We start from the raw sequence: 18941 nt of genomic DNA on the forward strand, positions 1-18941 counted from the left end.
CAATATATCGACAGGGAATTTCCAGAAATTCATGCTGGGTTCAGAAGAGGATGCAAAACCAGGGATATCATTGCTGATGTCAGATGGATACTGGCTAAAAGCAGAGGATCCCAGAAAGATGTTTACCTGTGTTTTATTGGCTATGCAAAGGCATTCACCTGTGTGAATCATAACAAATTATGGATAATATTGTGAAGAATTGGAATTCACTTAATTGTGCTCATGAGGAACCTGTACATAGATTAAGTGGCAGTCATTCGAACAGAGCAAGGGGATAGTGTGTGGTTTAAAAGCAAGAAAGGTGTGCATCAGGGTTGTATCCTTTCACCATACTTATTCAATCTGTATGCTTAGCAAGCAATCCAAGAAGCTGGACTACATGAAGAACTCGACATCAGTGTTAGAGGAAGACTCATTAACGACCTGCATTATGTAGCTGACACAACATTGCTTGCTGAAAGTGAAGAGAACTTGAAGCACTTAATGATGAAGATCAAAGACTACAGCCTTCAATATGGATAGCACGTCAACATAAAGAAAACAAAAATCTTCACAACTGGACCAATAAGCAACATCATGATAAATGAAGAAAATATTGAAGTTGTCAAGAATTTAATTTTACTTGGATTCACAATCAACGCCCATAGAAGCAGCAGTCAAGAACTCAAAAGACACATTGCATTGGGCAAATTGTTGCAAAAAACCTCGTTAAAGTGTTAAAAAGCAAACATGTTACTTTAAGGACAAAGGTGTGCCTGACCCAAGCCTTGGTGTTTTCAATAACCTCGTATGTATGTGAAAGCTGGACAAGGAATAATGAAGACCGAAGAAAAACTGATGCCTTTGAATTATAGTGTTGGTGAAGAATACTGAATATACCATGGACTGCCAGAAGGAGGAACAGATCTGTCTTGAAAGAAGTACAGCCAGACTGTTCCTCAGAAGCAAGGATGGAGAGACTTCATCTCACATACTTTGGACATGTTCTCAGGAGGGACCAGACCCTGGAGAAGGACATTATGCTTGGTAAAGCAGAGGTTCAGCAAAAAAGAGGAAGACCCTCAATGAGATGGATTGACACTGTGGCTGCAATATGGGCTCAAGCATAACAATGATTGTGAATATAGCACAGGACAGAGCAGTGTTTCATTCTGTTGTACATGGGGTCACTATATGTTGGAAATGACTGGACAGCACCTGTTGTGGTTTAAGTTGTGTCCTCTAAAAATTTGTGTCAACTTGCCTAGGCAATGATTTCAGGCATTGTGTGATTGTCCACCACTTTGTCATCTGATGTGATTTTCCTATGAGTTGTGAATTCTACCTCGATGATGTTAATGAGTCAAGACTAGAGGAAGTTATGTTAATGAGGCAGGACTCAATCTACAAATTAGGCTGTGTCTTAAATCAATCTCTTTTGAGATATAAAAGAGAGAAGCAAGCAGAGAGAAAGAGGGACCTCATTACCACCAAGCAAGAAGAGGCAGGAGCATGCATCCTTTGGACCCAGGTTCCCTGCTCTGAGAAGCTTGTAGACCAGGGGAAGATTGACGACAAGGACCTTCCCCAGAGGCAACAGAGACAAGAAAGGTTTCCCCTGGAGCTGGCACCCTGAATTTGGGCTTCTAGCCTCCTAAACTGCGAGATAATAAATTGCTGTTTGTTAAAGCCATCCACTTGTGGTATTTCTGTTATAGCAGCACTAGATAACTAAGAAAGCACCTAACAACAACATCCACCTAAATTAACACAAAAAGTGGTAGTAAAATCTCAACAAACCCACAACAATAAAAAAAAAATAGAAAAGATTAAATCAGTAATCAAAAATCTCCCAACAGAATAAAAGCCCTGGACCAGACAGCTTCAACAAGGAATTCTACCAAACATTCAGAGAAGAATTGACACCAATCTGGGAATACTCCATAAGTCCTTCTATGAAGACAGCATTACACTGATAGCCAAACCAGACAAAGACATCACAAGGAAAGGAAACTACAGACCTACATCCCTCAGGAATATATATGCAAAAATTCTCAACAAAATACTAGCTAACAGAATTCAACAATATATTAAAAGAATAATTAACCATGACCAAGTGAGATTTATTCTAGAATGCAAATAATGTTCAACATTAGAAAATCTATCAATGTAATATATCACACTAATAGAACAGAGGAGAAAAACACATAATCATCTCAATAAACACAAAAAAAGGCATTTAATAAAATCCAATAACTTCTGATAAAAACTCTGAACAAGATAGGGATAGAAGGGAAGTTCCTAAATATGATTAAGGGTTTCTATGAAAAACCAACAGACAACATTACACTCAATGGAGAAAGACTGAGAGCCTTCTCACTGAAAATGGGAATGAGACAAGGATGCAGGCTTTCACCAATTCTACTTGATATCATACTGGAAGGCCTAGCCAGTGCAATAAGGCAAGAAAAAGGAATAAAATGTACACAAACTGGAAAGGAATTAGTAAAATTATCAGTATTTGCCAATGACATCATCCTGTATATAGAAAAGCCCAAAGAATCCACAACAAAGCTTCTACAACTAATAGAAGAATTCAGCAAAGTTGCAGGGTACAAGATCAACAGACAAAATCAGCTGGGTTTCTATATACCAACAAGGAGAAATCTTAAAAGGAAATCAAGAAAACAATATCATTTACAATTTACAACAGCACCTAAAAAATAAAATACCTAGGAAAAACCTAACTAGGTGTGTGAAGGACTTATACAATGAAAACAATAAAACACTGCTACAAGAGACTAAAACAGACCTATTTAAATGGAAAGATATTCCGTGTTCATGGATTGGAAGACTTAATATTGGAAAAATGTCAATATTACCCAAAGCAGTCAATAGATTCAATGCAATCCCAATCAAAATTCCAACAGCATTTTTTACGGAAATGGAAAAACCAATCCTCAACTTCATATGGAAAGGCAAGAGGCCCCAAATAGCCAAAACAATTTTGAAGAACAAAACAGGAGGCTTCACACTTCCCAAAATCAAAACATACTATATAGCCACAATAATCAAAACTGCCAGATACTGGTTTAATGACAGACACATAGAACAATGGAACAGAATAGAGAGCCTAGAAATAAATCCATACATCTGTGGTCAACTGATTTTTGACATCGGTGCTAAGTCTTTTAAATGTGGAAGGAACAGTCTTTTCAACACATAGTGCCGGTAAAATTGGTTTTCCACACGCAGAAAAATGAAGCAAGATCCATACCTCACACCATACACAAAAGCTAATTCAAAATGGATCAAGGACCTAAATGTTAACTCTAAAACTATATAGTTCCTGGAAGAAAATATAGAGACCTAACGTTTTTTAATGATAGACTATCAGATATAACAAATAAGGAACCCTGGTGGTGCAATGCTTAAGTGCTCAGCTGCTAATCGAAGGGTTGGCGGTTTAAACCCACTCAGAGACTCCACAGGAGAAAGACCTGGCAATCTACTTCCATAAAGATTAAAGCCTAGGAAACCCTATGGGGCAATTCTATTCTGTCACATGGTGTTGACAACACCTAACAACAACATAAAAGTTAAACAGTTGTATTCATCAAAAGACTTTACCAAGGGGTGAAAAAGAGAACCCACAGACTGGAAAACAATGTTTGGGAACAATATAATCAACAAGGGTCTAATATCCAAAATATAGATAGAACTTCTACAACTTAACAACAAAGAGACAAACCAGTCAAAAAATGGGCACAGGACATGAACAGACACTTCACCAAAGAAAATATTAAAGTGGCCAACAAACACGTGAAAAGATGCTCATCATCATTAGCCATTAGAGAGATGCAAATAAAAATTACAGTGAGATACTACCTCACCTCTGCTACAATGGCAATGATTAAAAAAAAAACAGAAAACAAATGTTGGAGGATGTGGGAAGATCATAACCCTCATCCACTGTTGGTGGGAATGTAAAATGGTACAACTATTGTAGAAAACGGTACAGCAATTCCTCAAAAAATAAGAAATAGAACTATCATAAACAAAAAAACAAAACAAAACCTACCACTGTTGAGATGATTCCAGCTCATATCAACCCTGTAGGACAGAGTAGGACTGCCTCATAGGGTTTCCAACGCTGTAAATCTTTACAGAAGCTGATTGCCACATCCACATCCCACAGAACTACCATATGACCCAACGATTCCACTCCTAAGTATACAGCCTGGAGACCTAAAAGTACTGACACAAACAGACATACCTACACCTATGTTCACTGCAGCACCACTCACAATAGGTAAAAGGTAGAAACAACTCAAGCTGCATATCAACAGATGAATGGATAAACAAAGCATAGTAAATATATGTAATGAATTTGCTCAGCTTTAAAGAGAAATGAAGTCTTGATACATGCTACAACATGGATGGACCTCGAAGACATTATGCTGAGTGAAATAAATCAATCACAAAAGGACAAATATGGTACAATCTCACTTATATCAAAAGGCAAGAATAAGCAAATATATAGAGACTAATTAGTGACTACCCGGGATAGGAGGAGAGAGGGAGAGAGGGAATCACTCCCTGGGAAGTAGTGGCTTTATGTTTATGGTGATGGGAAAATTAACATCAACTAATGGTTACATGGAAACCCTGGTGGCTTAATGGTTAAGTGCTATGGCTGCTAACCAAGAGATTGGCAGTTCAAATCCACCAGGCGCTCCTTGGAAACTCTATGGGGCAGTTCTACTCTGTCCTATAGGGTCGCTATGAGTCAGAATCGACTCGTCGGCAGTGGGTTTGGTTTTGGTTAACGGTTACACAACTTGACAAATGTATCTAATATCACTAAGATGTACACCAGAAAAAGGCAAAATGGCAAATGTGTTATATATAATTTTAGAACAGCATCCAAAAAATAAATAAATAAATAAGAGAAGCAGCAGTTGTCGATACTACTTATGTACATCTAAACACTTTGTGGGATGAGTTTTCGTTGTTTGAAGGTTTAGCATCATGGATCGAGGGTCTGTCCAGTTAACTGGCCTAATATTGTTTTTAGAGTCTCCATTCTGCCTTCTAGCTTGTTGAGCAGTGCCTAGGGTCCTAAAAGCTAGCAAGCGACAACCCAAGATACAACAATTGGTCTTTACTCATCATAAACAACAGAGGAAGGAGACCTAGAAAATGGAGAAGGAAATGGACTGCAGGTGTAATTGCCTCCATAAACTACTACCTCCATTGCCATGAGACCAGAAGAATGAGATGGTGTTTTAGTTATCTAGTGCTGCTATAACAGAAATGCCACAAGTAGATGGCTTTAACAAAGAGAAGTTTCTCTCCTCACAGTAAAGTAGGCTAAAAGTTCAAATTCAGGGTGTCATCTCCAGGGGATGGCTTTCTCTCTATGTCAGCTCTGGAGGAAGGTCCTTGTCCTCAATCTTCCCATGGTCGAGGAGCTTCTCAGGTGCAGGGATCCCAGGTCCAAAGGACGTGCTCTGCTCCTGGTGCTGCTTTCTTGCTGGTATGAGGTCCCCAACTCTCTGTTTGCTTCCCTTTCCTTTTATCTCTTGAGAAATAAAAGGTGATGCATGCCACACCCCAGGGAAACTCCCTTTACCTTGGATCAGGGAGGTGACCTGAGTAAGGCTGATGTTACAATCCCAACCTAATCCTTTTAACATAAAATTACAATCACAAAATGGAGGACAACCACACAATGCTGGAAATCATGGCCCAGCCAAATTGATATACACGTTTTGGGGGGGAGGCATAATTCAATCAGTGGCGGATGGTATCTGGATACCATTACTGAACATTTTGATCAAATATCCCATAGATGGATCCTGATTAAAAAGAGGAAAAATGTATGTCAGAATTTTAAATTTTTTAAAGAAACCAGACTTACTGGACCCATTGGGACTTGGGGAACCCCCAAATCTATTGCCCTGAGATAATCTTTAAGTCTTGAACTAAAACTATCCCATGAAGTCATCTTTAAACTACAGCTTAGGTAAACTAGTAAAGAATGTTTACCTTGAGCAGTGAGCTCTTTCAAAGAACTATTTAATTGACCACAGTAACTCTAAAACACAGAGGACTTTAGGGGACAGAGTCCAAGTAGTTGTGGTGAAACAATATGGGTAAAGATAGAATGCTGACACAATGCAAAGAATGTAACCAAAGTTATTGAACTGTACATGTAGAAGATGTTCAGTGGGTGTAGGTTTTTTTAATGTATATTTTCACCAAAAATTTAAACAATTTTGTAATCCAATTTATCACGAAGCCCTGGTGGTGCAGTGGTTAAGGATTTGGCTGCTAACCAAAAGGTCAGCAGTTCAAATCCACCAGCCGCTCCCTGGAAAACCTATGGGGCAGTTCTACTGTCCTATAGGGTCGCTATGAGTCGGAATCGACTCAACGGCAATGGGTTGTTTTTTTTAAAATCCAATTTATCACTTTTTTTTTCTTTTATAGAGTGTGCTTTGGTGTCATGTCTTCACCAAGTCCTCGGTCCTGAAAATTTTCCACTATGTTATCTTCTAAAAGTTTTTAAAGTTACATTTAAATCTACAATCCATTTTGAGTTAATTTTTGTTTAAGGTGTGAGGTTTGTTTGAAGTTTTGTTTTTTTCTTAATTGCTTTTGCACCTCTGTCAAAAATCAATTGGCCATACTTGTATGGGTCAATTTTTGTGTTCTCAAATCTGTTCCACTGATCTATGTGTCTGTCTCTTTGCCATCACCACACAGTCCTGATTATTGTAGCTATATAAGTGTTGAAATCAGGAAGAATGATTCCTCCCATTTTCAAAATTGTTTTAGCTAATCTAGTTCTTTTGCCTCTCCATATAAATTTTAGGATAATCTTGTCTATACACACCAAAAATGTTGCTGGTCCTAGGTCCTGAAGTGCTAGGTCCTGAAGATTTTCTCCTGTTATCTTCTGAAAGTTAAACCTATATATTAATTTGGGAGGACTGATATTTTTGCTCTATTGCTTCTTCTAGTCCATGAATACAATTTTTATTTATTTAAATATTTTATTTCTTTCATCAGCATTTTGTGGTTTCCACCATAAAAGGCCTGTACATGTTGTTAGATTTATACATAGGTATTTCATGGTTTGAGTATTTTGTTTTTTTGAGCAACTGTAAATGGCACTATATTTTTAATTTTGGTTTCCATGTGCTTTTTACTAGTATATAGAAATGTAACAGATTTATGTATGATGCTCTTGTACTCTACAACTTTGCTGAACTCACTTATTAAATCTAGAAGCTTTATATATATATACACACACACATACATACTTCTTGGGATTTTCTGTGGAGACACTCACATGTCATCTGCAAATTAGGACAGTTTTATTTCTGCCTTTCCATTTATAGGCCTTTTATTTGCTTTCTTACCCAATTGCCTGGCTAAAACCTCTAGTACTATATTGAATAGGAGGGCTGAGGACCGGCATCCTTGCCTTGTTCCTGATTTTGGGGAGGGGGGGAGGGTAGCACTCATTCTTTCACAATTAAATATAAATATCAGCTGCAGGGTTTTTGTAGATGCTTTTTATCAAGTTGAGGAAGTTCCTTCTCTGTTTCTACTTTTCTGAGAGTTTTTATTATGAATGTGTATTGAATTCTGTTAAAACCTTTATCTGCATCAATTGACATGCTAATATGATGAATTATACAGATCGGTTTTTGAATGTTGAACCAGCCTTAATATGTGCAATAAATGCCGCCTGGTCATGGTATATAATTCTTTTCATATATTGGTGAATTCTATTTACCAATACTTTGTTAAAGATTTTGGAATATATGTTCACGAAGGATATCGTTCTGTCATTTTCTCTTCTTGTGCTGTGTTTGTCTGGATTTGGTATAAGGGTAATACTACCTTCATAAAATGAACTGGGAAGTGTTTTTTACACTTTTACTTTCTGGAAAAGATTGTGAAGAATTGGTGTTTATTCTTTAAAGTGTTCTCCAGTGAAACCATCTGGGCCTGGAGATTTCTTTTTGAGGAGTTTTTAAATTATGAATTTAATTCCCTTTAATAGTTATTAGGTTATTCAAATTACCTATTTCATGTTGGGTGAGTTGTGGTAGTTTGTATTTTTTTGGAGGAACTGGTCCATTTCATTTAACTTGTCAAGTTTATATGAATAGAGTTGTTCCTAGTGTGCCCTTATTACCCTTTTGACATCTGTGGGGTCTGTAGCGATATCATCTGTTTCATTCCTGATGTCGGTAATTATTCTCCTCTTTTATCTTTGTCAATCTTGCTATAAGTTTGTCAATTTTATATATATATATTTTTAAAGAACCAGCTTTTGTTTCATCAATTTCTCTATAGTTTTCTGTTTTCGATTTCATGGATTTCTGCTCTTATTTATATCCCCTGCTTTTACTTGCTTTGGGTTTATTTTGCTCTTCTTTTTGCAGTTTCTTCAGATGGGAGCTTTGATTGATTTGACACATTTTCTCTGCTCTAATGTAAGCATTTAGTGCTATAAATTTCCCTCTCAGCACTGCTTTAGCTGCATCCCCAAAACATGGAAATGCTGTATTTCCCTTTTCATTCACTACAATGTGTTTCTTTATTTCCCTTAAAATTCTCTTTAATACATGTATTATTTAGATATATGTTGTTTAGTGCCCAAATATTTGTAGACTTTCCTATTTTGTATTTATTGATTTCTAGTTTGTTTTTACTGATGTCAGAGAACACACTCTGTATTTCAATTATTTTAAGCTTGTTGGTGTTTTATATTCTAGAATATGGTCTATCCTGGTATATGTTTCATGGGCACTTGCATAGAATGTGTAGTCTGTTGCTATTGTTGGGTGGAGTGTTTTATAGATGCCAATTAGATCCTGTTGATTCATGGTGTTATGGAGTTTTTCTATATCCTTGCTAATATTCTATTTCTTTCTATCAATTGTTGGTAGAGGTGTGTTGAAATCTCCAACTATAATTGTGGGTTTTTCTATTTTTTCCTTAGTTCTATCAGCTTTTGCTTCACATATTCCGCAGTTCTGTTGTTTGGTGTATACACATTTTGGATTGCTATGTCCTCTAGGCAAACTGATACTTTTTCTTAATGTTACATCCATGAGTGTCATGGATTGAATTATGTCCCCCCAAAAATGTGTATATAAACTTGGTTAGGCCATGATTCCCAGTATTGTGTGCTTGTCCTCCATTTTGTGATTGTAATTTCCTGTTAAAGGGGATTAGGGTGGGATTGTAACACTACCTTTACTCAGGTCACCTCCCTGATCCAATACAAAGGGAGTTTCCCTGGGGTGTGGCCTGTGTCATCTTTTCTCTCTCAAGAGATAAAAGGAAAGGGAATCAAGCAGAGAGTTGGGGACCACGTACCACCAAGAAAGCAGCACTAGGAGCAGAGCACATCCTAAACAACATATAGGAAAATCATACAATACCAGGAATCATCATGGCCCAGCCCAATTGATGCACATATTTTTGGGGGGACATAATTCAATCCATGACATTCCACCCTTTGGCCCCTGTCTTGGATTGAATTATGTCCCCCCAAAAATCTGTGTATCAACTTGGTTAGGCCATGTGCAGTTGTCTTCCATTTTGTGACTTTCCTGTGTGTTATAAATCATAATCTCTGCCTGTGGTTAAAAGGATTATTCAGGTCCCCTCCCTGATCCAAAAGGGAGTTTTCCTAGGGTGTGCCCTGCACCACCTTTTATCTCTCAAGAGATAAAAGGAAAGGGAAGCAAGCAGAGAGTTGGGGACCTCATATCACCAAGGAAGCAGCACCAGGAGCAGAGCACGTCCTTTGGACATGGGGTCCCTGCACCTGAGAAGCTCCTCGACCAGAGGAAGATTGAGAACAAGGACCTTCTACCAGAGTCGACAGAGAGAGAAAGCCTTTCCCTGAAGCCAACACCCTGAATTTGGACTTGTAACCTACTAGACTGAGAGAAAATAAATTTCTGTTTGTTAAAGCCAGCCACTTGTGGTATTTCTGTTATGGCAGCATAAGATGACTAAGACAACCCCCCAAAAATCATATCCTCGCAACATGCAAAACATATTCACCCAATCATATCATAGCAAAAGTCTTCACTCTAAGTCCAAAAATCCAAAAATTCCTCTTCATCTGTGAAATCTAGAATACAAGTTATCTGCTTCCAAGGGTACCATGGCAGAACAGGCACAAGATAGACATTTTCATACAAATGGGAAAAACTGGAGAAAAAGAAGGGATAGAGAAAAGGCACCAAGCAAGTCAGCAGAACATATTACATTAGCCCTCAAAGCTTTGAAAATAATCATCTGTTCTCCGAGACAATTTACACAATGACCCTGCCCTCCAGTCTCCAGGTATTGGCCACACTCTCCGGATTCTGAGTGGAGGCCCCTTGGCCCTGGGCTTCACCTCCGCCTTCCAGGCCCACTGGGATAGCATCTGTGCTCCCTCTGCTATAGGAGCACCATTCTTCTAGTCCATCTGAGTGGCAGCACCACCCTTAGAAACACCAGAGGCCATGGCTCCACCCTTTGAAACCCCTAAGGTCATGGCCATACTTTTTGAAATGAGGCAGCTCTGCTTCTTGTGTTCTTTGTCTCTTCAGCTTCTATTTCCTGGTTTCCTGGAGCCTCGGGCCTCACGCCCACATTTGCCCTGCTGGGGCAAGTGTTCCAAAGCTTAGTAGCTCCACCAGTAAGTGCCCAGAGGCACCCTCACTCCACCAGGAAGCCTCCTGCGCACAGGTACTCAGCTCTCTTGCTCCATGGGTCGGCTCCAGCACCGTCGCGCTCTGGTCTCCTGGTTCTACTGCTGCCAGCTCTCTTCTGCTGCCGTTCCTCTATCCTTTCACAGTTTCAAAACTGCTTCCACATTTTAGGTATCTGTTAGAGCAGCACCCCACTCTCTTGGTACCAAATTCTGTCTTAATTATCTAGTGCTTCTATAACAGAAAAACCACAAGTCGATGGCTTTAACAAAGAGAATTTTATTTTCTCACAGCAAAGTAGGGTAAAAGTCCAAATTCAGGGTGTCAGCTCCATGAGAAGGCTTTCTCTCTCCGTCGGGTTTCTCATCAATCTTCCCCCAGACTAGGAGTTTCTCTGTGCAGGAACCCCATGTCCAAAGGATGCACTCTGCTTCTGGCACTGCTTTCTTGGTGGTATGAGGTCCCCGTCTCTCTGCTCGCTTCTTTCTTTTACATCTCAAGAGATTGCCTCAAGACACAATCCAATCTTATTGGTTGAGCTCTGCCTCACTAACACAACTGCCGCCCATCCTCCCTCATTAACAACAGAGTCAGGATTTAAAACATACAGGATAGTCACACAATACCGGGAATCATGGCCCAGCCCAATTGATACACACAGTTTTGGGGGGACTTAATTCAATCCATGACAATAAAAAGGTAAGGCTAAAGTTTACCACTTTATGTTTTGTTTTCTGTTTGTTCTCTCTGTTCGATTTTGACTTATCATAATGTTTTTGAATGTAACTCTTCATATAGCTTTTTTAGTGGTTTCTCTAGGTATTGTATTTCATAATTTATCACATCATTTTACCAGTATGATGAAGAGTAGAAACCTTACCTCCCTTTATGTCCCTTAATCCTTCCCCATTACATAATGTCTGAAATATTTCTTCTACATACATTGAGAACACTAGACTTTATATTGGTGCTTCCATCATTAAAAATGATTTAGAAAAATCAAGAAGGAAAATGTATTTTAAACATATTTTTACTCTTCCTGTTGTTCTTTCTTCCTTCCTGATATTCCAAAGTTCCTTCCTTTATCGTTTACTTTCTTTTTAGAGAACTTCCTTTAACCATTGTTTTAGGACAGATCTGATGGCAACAAACTCAGTTTTCCTTCATCTGAGAATGTCTTTATTTCTTCTTCATTCCCAGTAGATATTTTTGCTAGATATGGAACTCTGGGGTGACCATATTTACCTTTCAGAACTTGAAAACTTCTGCCATTTCCATCTGGTTTCCATGGTTTCTGACGAGGAATCTGCTGTCATTCCAATGGCTTTCTCGCATATGTAAGGTGTCATTTCTCTTTGGCTACTCTCAAGATTTTTGTTTACTTGTCTCTAGTTTTCAGACTTTGACCAATGTGGATTTCTCTGAGTTTATCCTGTTTGCAGTCTATTCACCTTCTCGAATCTGTGTTCATGCCTCTTGCCAAATTTACGGAGTTTTCAGCAATTATTTCTTTGAGGACTTTTTTAGCCCAACCTCTTTCTCCTCTCCTTCTAGGACACTGCTGAGGAAAGGTTAGCCCTATTGTTATTGTTCCACAATTCTTGAGGCTTTGTTCAATTTTATTTTTTAGTCTAATTTCTGTCTATCACTCAAATTGCATAATTTATATTATTCTATCTTCAAGTTGTCTGATTCTTTCTTCTGTCCTCTCTGTCCTGCTGCTGAGCCCATTCATTGATTGGGGTTGGGGGGGGAGGTTGGGTTCTTTGTTATTGTATTTTTCAGTTGTAAATTTACCATTTGTTTGTTCTTTGTTTTATATATATATATATTGCTGAGAATTTCTATTTGTTGAGATTTTCTATTCTTTTCCATTTGTTTTAAGTGTGTTTAATTGCTCCTTGAAGCATGTTATGATGGCTGCTTTAAAATATTTGTCAGATATTTCTAACATCTCTGTCATCTTGGTGTTAGCATCCATTGAGTGTCTTTCTCATTCAAGTTGAGGTCTTTTTGGTTCTTGGTATTGAGTGATTTTCAATTAAAACCTTGGAAACTCTGGTGGTGTAGTGGTTAACAGCTACAGCTGCTAACCGAAAGGTCAGCTGTTTAAATCCACCAGATGCTACTTGGTCGTTATGAGTTGCAATTTACGGGACAGCAATAGGTTTGTTTGTTTGTTTGCTTGTTGTGGCTGGGGGGGTTTGTTTTAGCAGGTCTCCTCTGATACCGACCTGATGAAGAAGGGGGCATTACCCCCTTACTGCTAGGTGGGGATAGAAATCCAGGTTCTCCACTGAGTCTCTGGTTGACATCAAGGTGGGAGAGGGTGTCATGGATTGAATTATGTCCCCCCAAAAATGTATCAATTTGGCTGGGCCAGGATTCCCGGTATTCTGTGATTTTCCTATATGTTGTAAAGCCTGCATCTATGATGTTAATGAGGGAGGATGGGCAGCAGTTGTGTTAGTGAGGCAGGACTCCCTCTACAAGACTGGATTGTGTCTTCAGGTAATCTCTTTAGATATAAAAGAAAGAAGCAGGCAGAGAGACAGGGGGACCTCATACCACCAAGAAAGCAGTGCCGGGAGTGGACACGTTCTTTGGACTCAGGGTCTCTGTGCAGAGAAGCTCCTAGTCTAGGGGAAGATTGATGAGAAGGCCGACAGAGAGAGAAAGGCTTCCCCTGGAGGTGACACCCTGAATTTGGACTTTTAGCCTACTTTACTGTGAGAAAATAAAATTCTCTTTGTTAAAGCCATCCACTTGTGGTATTTCTGTTATTGCAGAACTAGGTAACTAAGACAGAATTTGCTACCAGGAGTGGGGTGCTGCTCTAACAGATACCTAAAATGTGGAAGTGGTTTTGAAATTGTGAATGGATAGAGAACCAGCAGCAGCAGAGAATCTGCAGTGGCAGAGAAGTGGCAGCAATAGAGTACCAACAGCAGCAGAACCAGGAGGCCAGCATGAGACAGTGCTGGAGCTGACCCATGGAGCGAGAGAGCTGAGTACCTCTGCGCAGGAGGCTTCCTGGTAGAGTGGGGTGCCTCTGGGCACTTATCAGCAGAGCTACAGAGCTTTGCAACACTTGCCCCAGCAGGGCAGATGTGGGCATGAGGCCCAAGGAGCCAATAAACCAGGAAATAGAAGCTGAAGAGACAAAGAACACAAGAAGCAGAGCTGCCTCATCTCAAAAAGTATGGCCATGACCTCAGGGGTTTCAAAGGGTGGAGCCATGGCCTCTGGTGTTTCTAAGGGTGGAGCTGCCACTCAGATGGACTAGGAGAATGGTGCTCCTATAGCAGAGGGAGCACAGGTACTATCCCAGTGGGCCTGGAAGGCGGAGGTGAAGCCCAGGGCTAAGGGGCCTCAATTCAGAATCCGGAGAGTGTGGCCAATACCTAGAGGCTGGACTGCAGGCCATTGTGTAAATTGTCTCGGAGAACAGAGAATTATTTTCAAAGCTTTGAGGGCTAATGTAATATGTTCTGCTGACTTGCTTGGTGCCTTTTCTCTATCCCTTCTTTTCCTCCAGTTTCTCCCATTTGTAATGGAAATGTCTATCTTGTGCACCTGTTCTGCCCTTGTACATTTGGAAACAAATAATTTGTGCTTTAGATTTCACAGATGACAAGGAATTTTTGGATTTTGGACTTGGAATTAAGACTTTTGCTATGATATGATTGGGTGAATATGTTTTACATTTTGCAAGGATGTGATTTTTTGGGAGCCAAAGGGTGGAATGTCATGGATTGAATTATGTCCTCCCAAAAATGTGTGCACGAATTGGGCTGGGCCATGATTCCTGGTATTGTGTGAGTTTCCTATATGTTGTAAATCCTGCATCTATGATGTTAATGAGGGAGGATGGGCAGCAGTTGTGTTAGTGAGGCAGGACTCAGTCTACAAGATTGGATTGTGTCTTCAGGCAATCTCTTGAGACATAAAAGAAAGAAGTGAGCAGAGAGACTAGGGGACCTCATACCATCTAGAAAGCAGTGCCAGGAGTAGAGTGTATCCTTTGGACTCAGGGTCCCCGCACAGAGAAGCTCCTAGTCTGGGGGAAGATTGGAGAGAAGGTTGACAGAGAGAGAAAGCCTTCCCCTGGAGGTGAAACCCTGAATTTGGACTTTTAGCCTACTTTACTGTGAGAAAATAAACTTCTCTTTGTTAAAGCCATCCACCTGTGGTATTTCTGTTATAGCAGCTCTAGATAATTAAGATAGAGTGATTCCTTGTTACTGCTGGGCAAGGATAGGAATTGAGCCTTTCCTGTAGACCTCTGCTGAACTTACCCAGCTAATAGAGGAAAGAATGACTGGTTACCACTGGTGAAGGTAGAAGCCATATCTTCCCAGGTAGTCTCCACTGGAAGGGGAAAGGGTCTCTTTACATCAGGGATGAAAGTCCTTTCTCCAAACGCTCCTTCTCTGGAGGGGGGACCCCTCCAAAGCCGGGTGAAAGTGGAAGCCTAGGCTCTCCTCTTACATGCGAAGCTTCTTATTAGCTGTGTTGTTATAACGACAGCTGGCCTTCTCCTGGAAACCCTGGTGGCATAGTGGTTAAGAGCTATGGCTGCTAACCAAAAGGTCAGCAGTTCAAATCTACCAGGTGCTCCTTGGAAACTCTATGGGGCAGTTCTTCCCTGTCCTATAGGATCACTATGAGTCAGAATCGACTCCACAGCAACGGGTTTGGTTTTGGTTTTGGCTTTCTCCTGCACCAGAGTGTCTCACTCCCTCTCTCCTTTGGTAGAAAAATTTGCAACACACCCTCTCTTCCAGTCCTTCCTTCAGCCCCTCCATGGTACAGAGTGGGAGGAAGAGGGCCTCTACAGGCGGATTGACCGGGTTCCTGTCAGATAAGGTATTTTCAAGGAGTGTGTCTCTGGGCAAGTCACTTGTAGAATCTGAGCTCCATTTTCTCAGCTGTAAGAAATAGGAAGCCCTACCTATCAGGGCTCAATAAATGGCAGTTACTTTCCTTTTCCTGCCCTGAAAAAGGAGAGACGCAGCCCCTTCAGAAGGCAAGAACCCAAGGTGCTCCCTCTGTCCCCCAACACCACGTGTGAGCCTCACCCAGACACTTCAAGGATTAAATCCCGTGGTTTGTTTTGTTTCTTAAAGGACACTTGACATTTCCCCATCCTCCCCTCCCTTTCCCCACCCTAGGTTCCTGGAAAACACTCCACAGAAATGGCAGACCCAGGCCATCATCAAAATGGGAATGGGAACCTGGCGGGGGCTTCGTGGCGGGGCGGGGGAGGGGGTGAAGGAAGGCCTGGTGCCCGACCAGGCAGTCAGTCCACTTGGGTACTATTGTATTCTGAGCAAGAACCGCATCATCGCTGTGCACGGGAGCTTCTGGAGCAACAGGACTGGGGACACAGACAGCCCCCACTTCGCCGGCCCGCCCTTTACATTGGGCACCTAAGAGCAGCGACGGCCTCCCCAGTCCCCAACAACTCCACCCCCCTTCCTGAGGGCGGGATAGGAGAGGGAAAAAGTGGCGAGCGAAAGAAAAACATACACACTCACCCGCCCCGGCGCGCGCCGTCCCCCAACCCCGGCCCGCCGGATTTCTCCGCACCCCCAGGCCCGCAGCCCCTGGCAGCCCCAGACGCGCTTGACTCCGCACTCAAAGAGCTCTTCTGAGCTCCAGGTCCTGAAGCTGAACGGGAGACTGAAAAAAAAAAAAAAAAAAGGCTGGACTCCCAAAGAGCAAGGAGTCAAAGACATCTTGGGCCAACAAGTACTTTAAAGAGATGCATCAAAAACGCTGTTCCCTGACCCTCACCCCAAGAAGGAAAAAGCTGTCTTGTGACCTGCCCCGCATGTTTCCATCTGCGCTTTCTCCGCCACATCTGGTCAAATGTGTCTATCGCTACTCACCACTACAGTCTCAATTTCGACTCTCCCTCCCCTACCCTACATCCTCGCTTCACCTTGAAGTCCCGGGTGAATGAACCCCTTTCCAACCCCTCCCCCCCTCCCCCCAGCAAGTAGTCCAACAACAGATAATTTCCAATAGGTTACCGAAACCCTTCCCGCGGCGAGGGATTCTGAGGGGTGAGAAGAGGGGGTCAGGGACCTTGGAACGTGCCACTTACCTAATCTCTTTAATGCTTTCCAATTTGCACATGATTTCTTGTTCATCAGCCATGCTTTTCACTCTCAATTTCAGGTCCCGATAAATGTACAAAAACACCAGCTAAGGGATACAATAGACACAATGTAGCCACCTCCTCCGGGCACCGGACTCTGAGCCTGTGCCGTAAGGACTTGAAGAAGGCCTGGGAGCTGTAGTCCGCAGTTCCAGGGCCAGCCAGGCAGCCAGGGAACCTGTAGGACTACAACTCCCAGAAGGCCAAGCGAGACATGCCTGTTTCTCTTCCTGTGGCTGCGTGTTAAATCAATTTGTCAGAGAAATTATGTCCAATGTGGGGAGAAGTGCAAGGGAATGGGGAAATTCATCTGGCCAATACGCGAAAAAAAAAATAAACCTCCAGAAGACAACTAGGGAGATGAGAGGCACACCCATTCACAGTCTCCGGGGCCCTTAAGCTTACTCAAGGCCCAAAAGGTTAGCAGGAGTCGCTAATTTGTCTATGCCTTGAGGCTAGAAAGAACGGAGAATTCGCTCCTGAGATGTGGAGTGTTCTGGCTGCTGCCTTTGGCATTCAGGTGAGGGTGGGGCGAGGGAAGGGAAGCGAAAGAAGGGTGGAGGGGTGGCTGTAAAAGCTGAGTGAAGCAGAGGAGGGCAGACTTCTTCCTTCCGGCAACAGTTACTGAGCTCAGACTTTGCCAGTCAATGAGCGAAGTACTGAGGGAGGCACTGAGTGAGGCAAAGATAAATAAAGCAAGTCCTTGCTTTTGAGGAGTAGAAGAGACAGAAAAGTAAACCCATTAATTACAGGAAACCCTGTGGTTAAGAGCTAAGGCTGCTAACCAAAAGGTCGGCAGTTCTAATCCACCAGGCGCTCCTTGGAAACGCTATCGGGCAGTTATACTCTGTCTTATAGGGCCGCTATGAGTTGGAATGCACTCGACAGCAACAAGTTTGGTTTGGTTGGTGGTGTCATAACAGTAATTTAAAAAAAACAGGGTTTCAAATACAGTAATAGATCAGGTGTAATCGAAGCAGAGAATATGTAAATAGGCCTCAAAAGGATAGTGAGAATTTTCCTGACTACAGAGGATGATAGGCTGTCTACACCAAGATGTGGACATAGGTGAAAGGAAAGGACAAGTGGTCCAGGGTGTCTGGAGCACAGGGGTGTGGAAGCAGGAAAGAGGAATTGGAGATATATTTAGAAATAGTGGGAGCCAGATCTTGGAGGACCTTGATGTTAGAGTAATGAATTTGAACTTAATCCTATAGGCACACATTCATCCAATAAGCATTTATTAAGTGCTTACTGTGTGCCAAGTGGTGTCATTGGTTGGCACAAATGATTATTGCACGTGGCTTTTAACTGAAAGTTTCATGGTTTGAGTCCACCAAACGTTCCTCAGAAGACAGCCCTGACAAACTACTTCCAAACATTCAGCCATTGAAAACCCTACAGAGCACAATTCTACTCTGACACATATGGAGTCTGCATGAGTGGGAATCGACTCAACAGCAACTGAATAAAGCCATGTTGCTATTGTTAGGTGCCATCAAGTCTGTTCTGACTCAAAGCAACAGAACAAAACACTACTTGGTCCTAAGCCATCCTCATAATCGTTGCTATGTTTAAGCCCACTGATGCAGCCACTGTGTCAGTCCATCTCATTGAGGGTCCTCCTCTTTTTTGCTGACCCTCTACCAAGCATGATGTCCTTCTCCAGGGACTGAGCCCTCCTTATAACATGCCCGAAGCACATGAGAGAAGTCTCACCCTCCTTGCCTCCAAGAAGCATCCTGGTTGTACTTCCTCCAGGACAGACCCATTCGTTCTCCTCGTAGTCCATGGTACACCCAATATTCTTCACCAACACCGTAATTCAAAAGCAACAATTCTTCAGTCCTCCTTATTCACTGTCCAGCTTTCACATGCATATGAGGCACTTGAAAATACCATGGCTTGAGCAGGCACACTTCATTCCTCAAGGTGATAGCCTTGCTTTTTTTTTTTTTTAACCTTTTAAAGAGGTCTTCTACAACAGACTTGCCCAAAGCAGTACATAGTCTGATCTCTTGACTGTTGCCTTCATGGACATTGATTGTGGATCCAAG

General features: G+C 41.6%; 1 protein-coding gene across 2 annotated transcripts in view; it reads right to left on the reverse strand.

Moving 5' to 3' along the window:
* The window catches only part of ZC4H2 (zinc finger C4H2-type containing), a 64593-nt gene extending 47542 nt beyond the window's left edge, over positions 1-17051 (reverse strand). For both annotated transcript variants that reach the window (XM_049873001.1, XM_049873000.1), the window contains exon 1: positions 16831-17051. In XM_049873001.1, the coding sequence (XP_049728958.1) occupies positions 16831-16883 (53 nt within the window). In that variant the 5' untranslated portion in view covers positions 16884-17051. The remainder of the gene's footprint in view (positions 1-16830) is intronic.
* Between the last annotated feature and the right edge of the window lie 1890 nt (positions 17052-18941).

The sequence above is a fragment of the Elephas maximus genome, chromosome X (genome assembly GCF_024166365.1).
Source record: "Elephas maximus indicus isolate mEleMax1 chromosome X, mEleMax1 primary haplotype, whole genome shotgun sequence".
NCBI lineage: Eukaryota > Metazoa > Chordata > Mammalia > Proboscidea > Elephantidae > Elephas > Elephas maximus.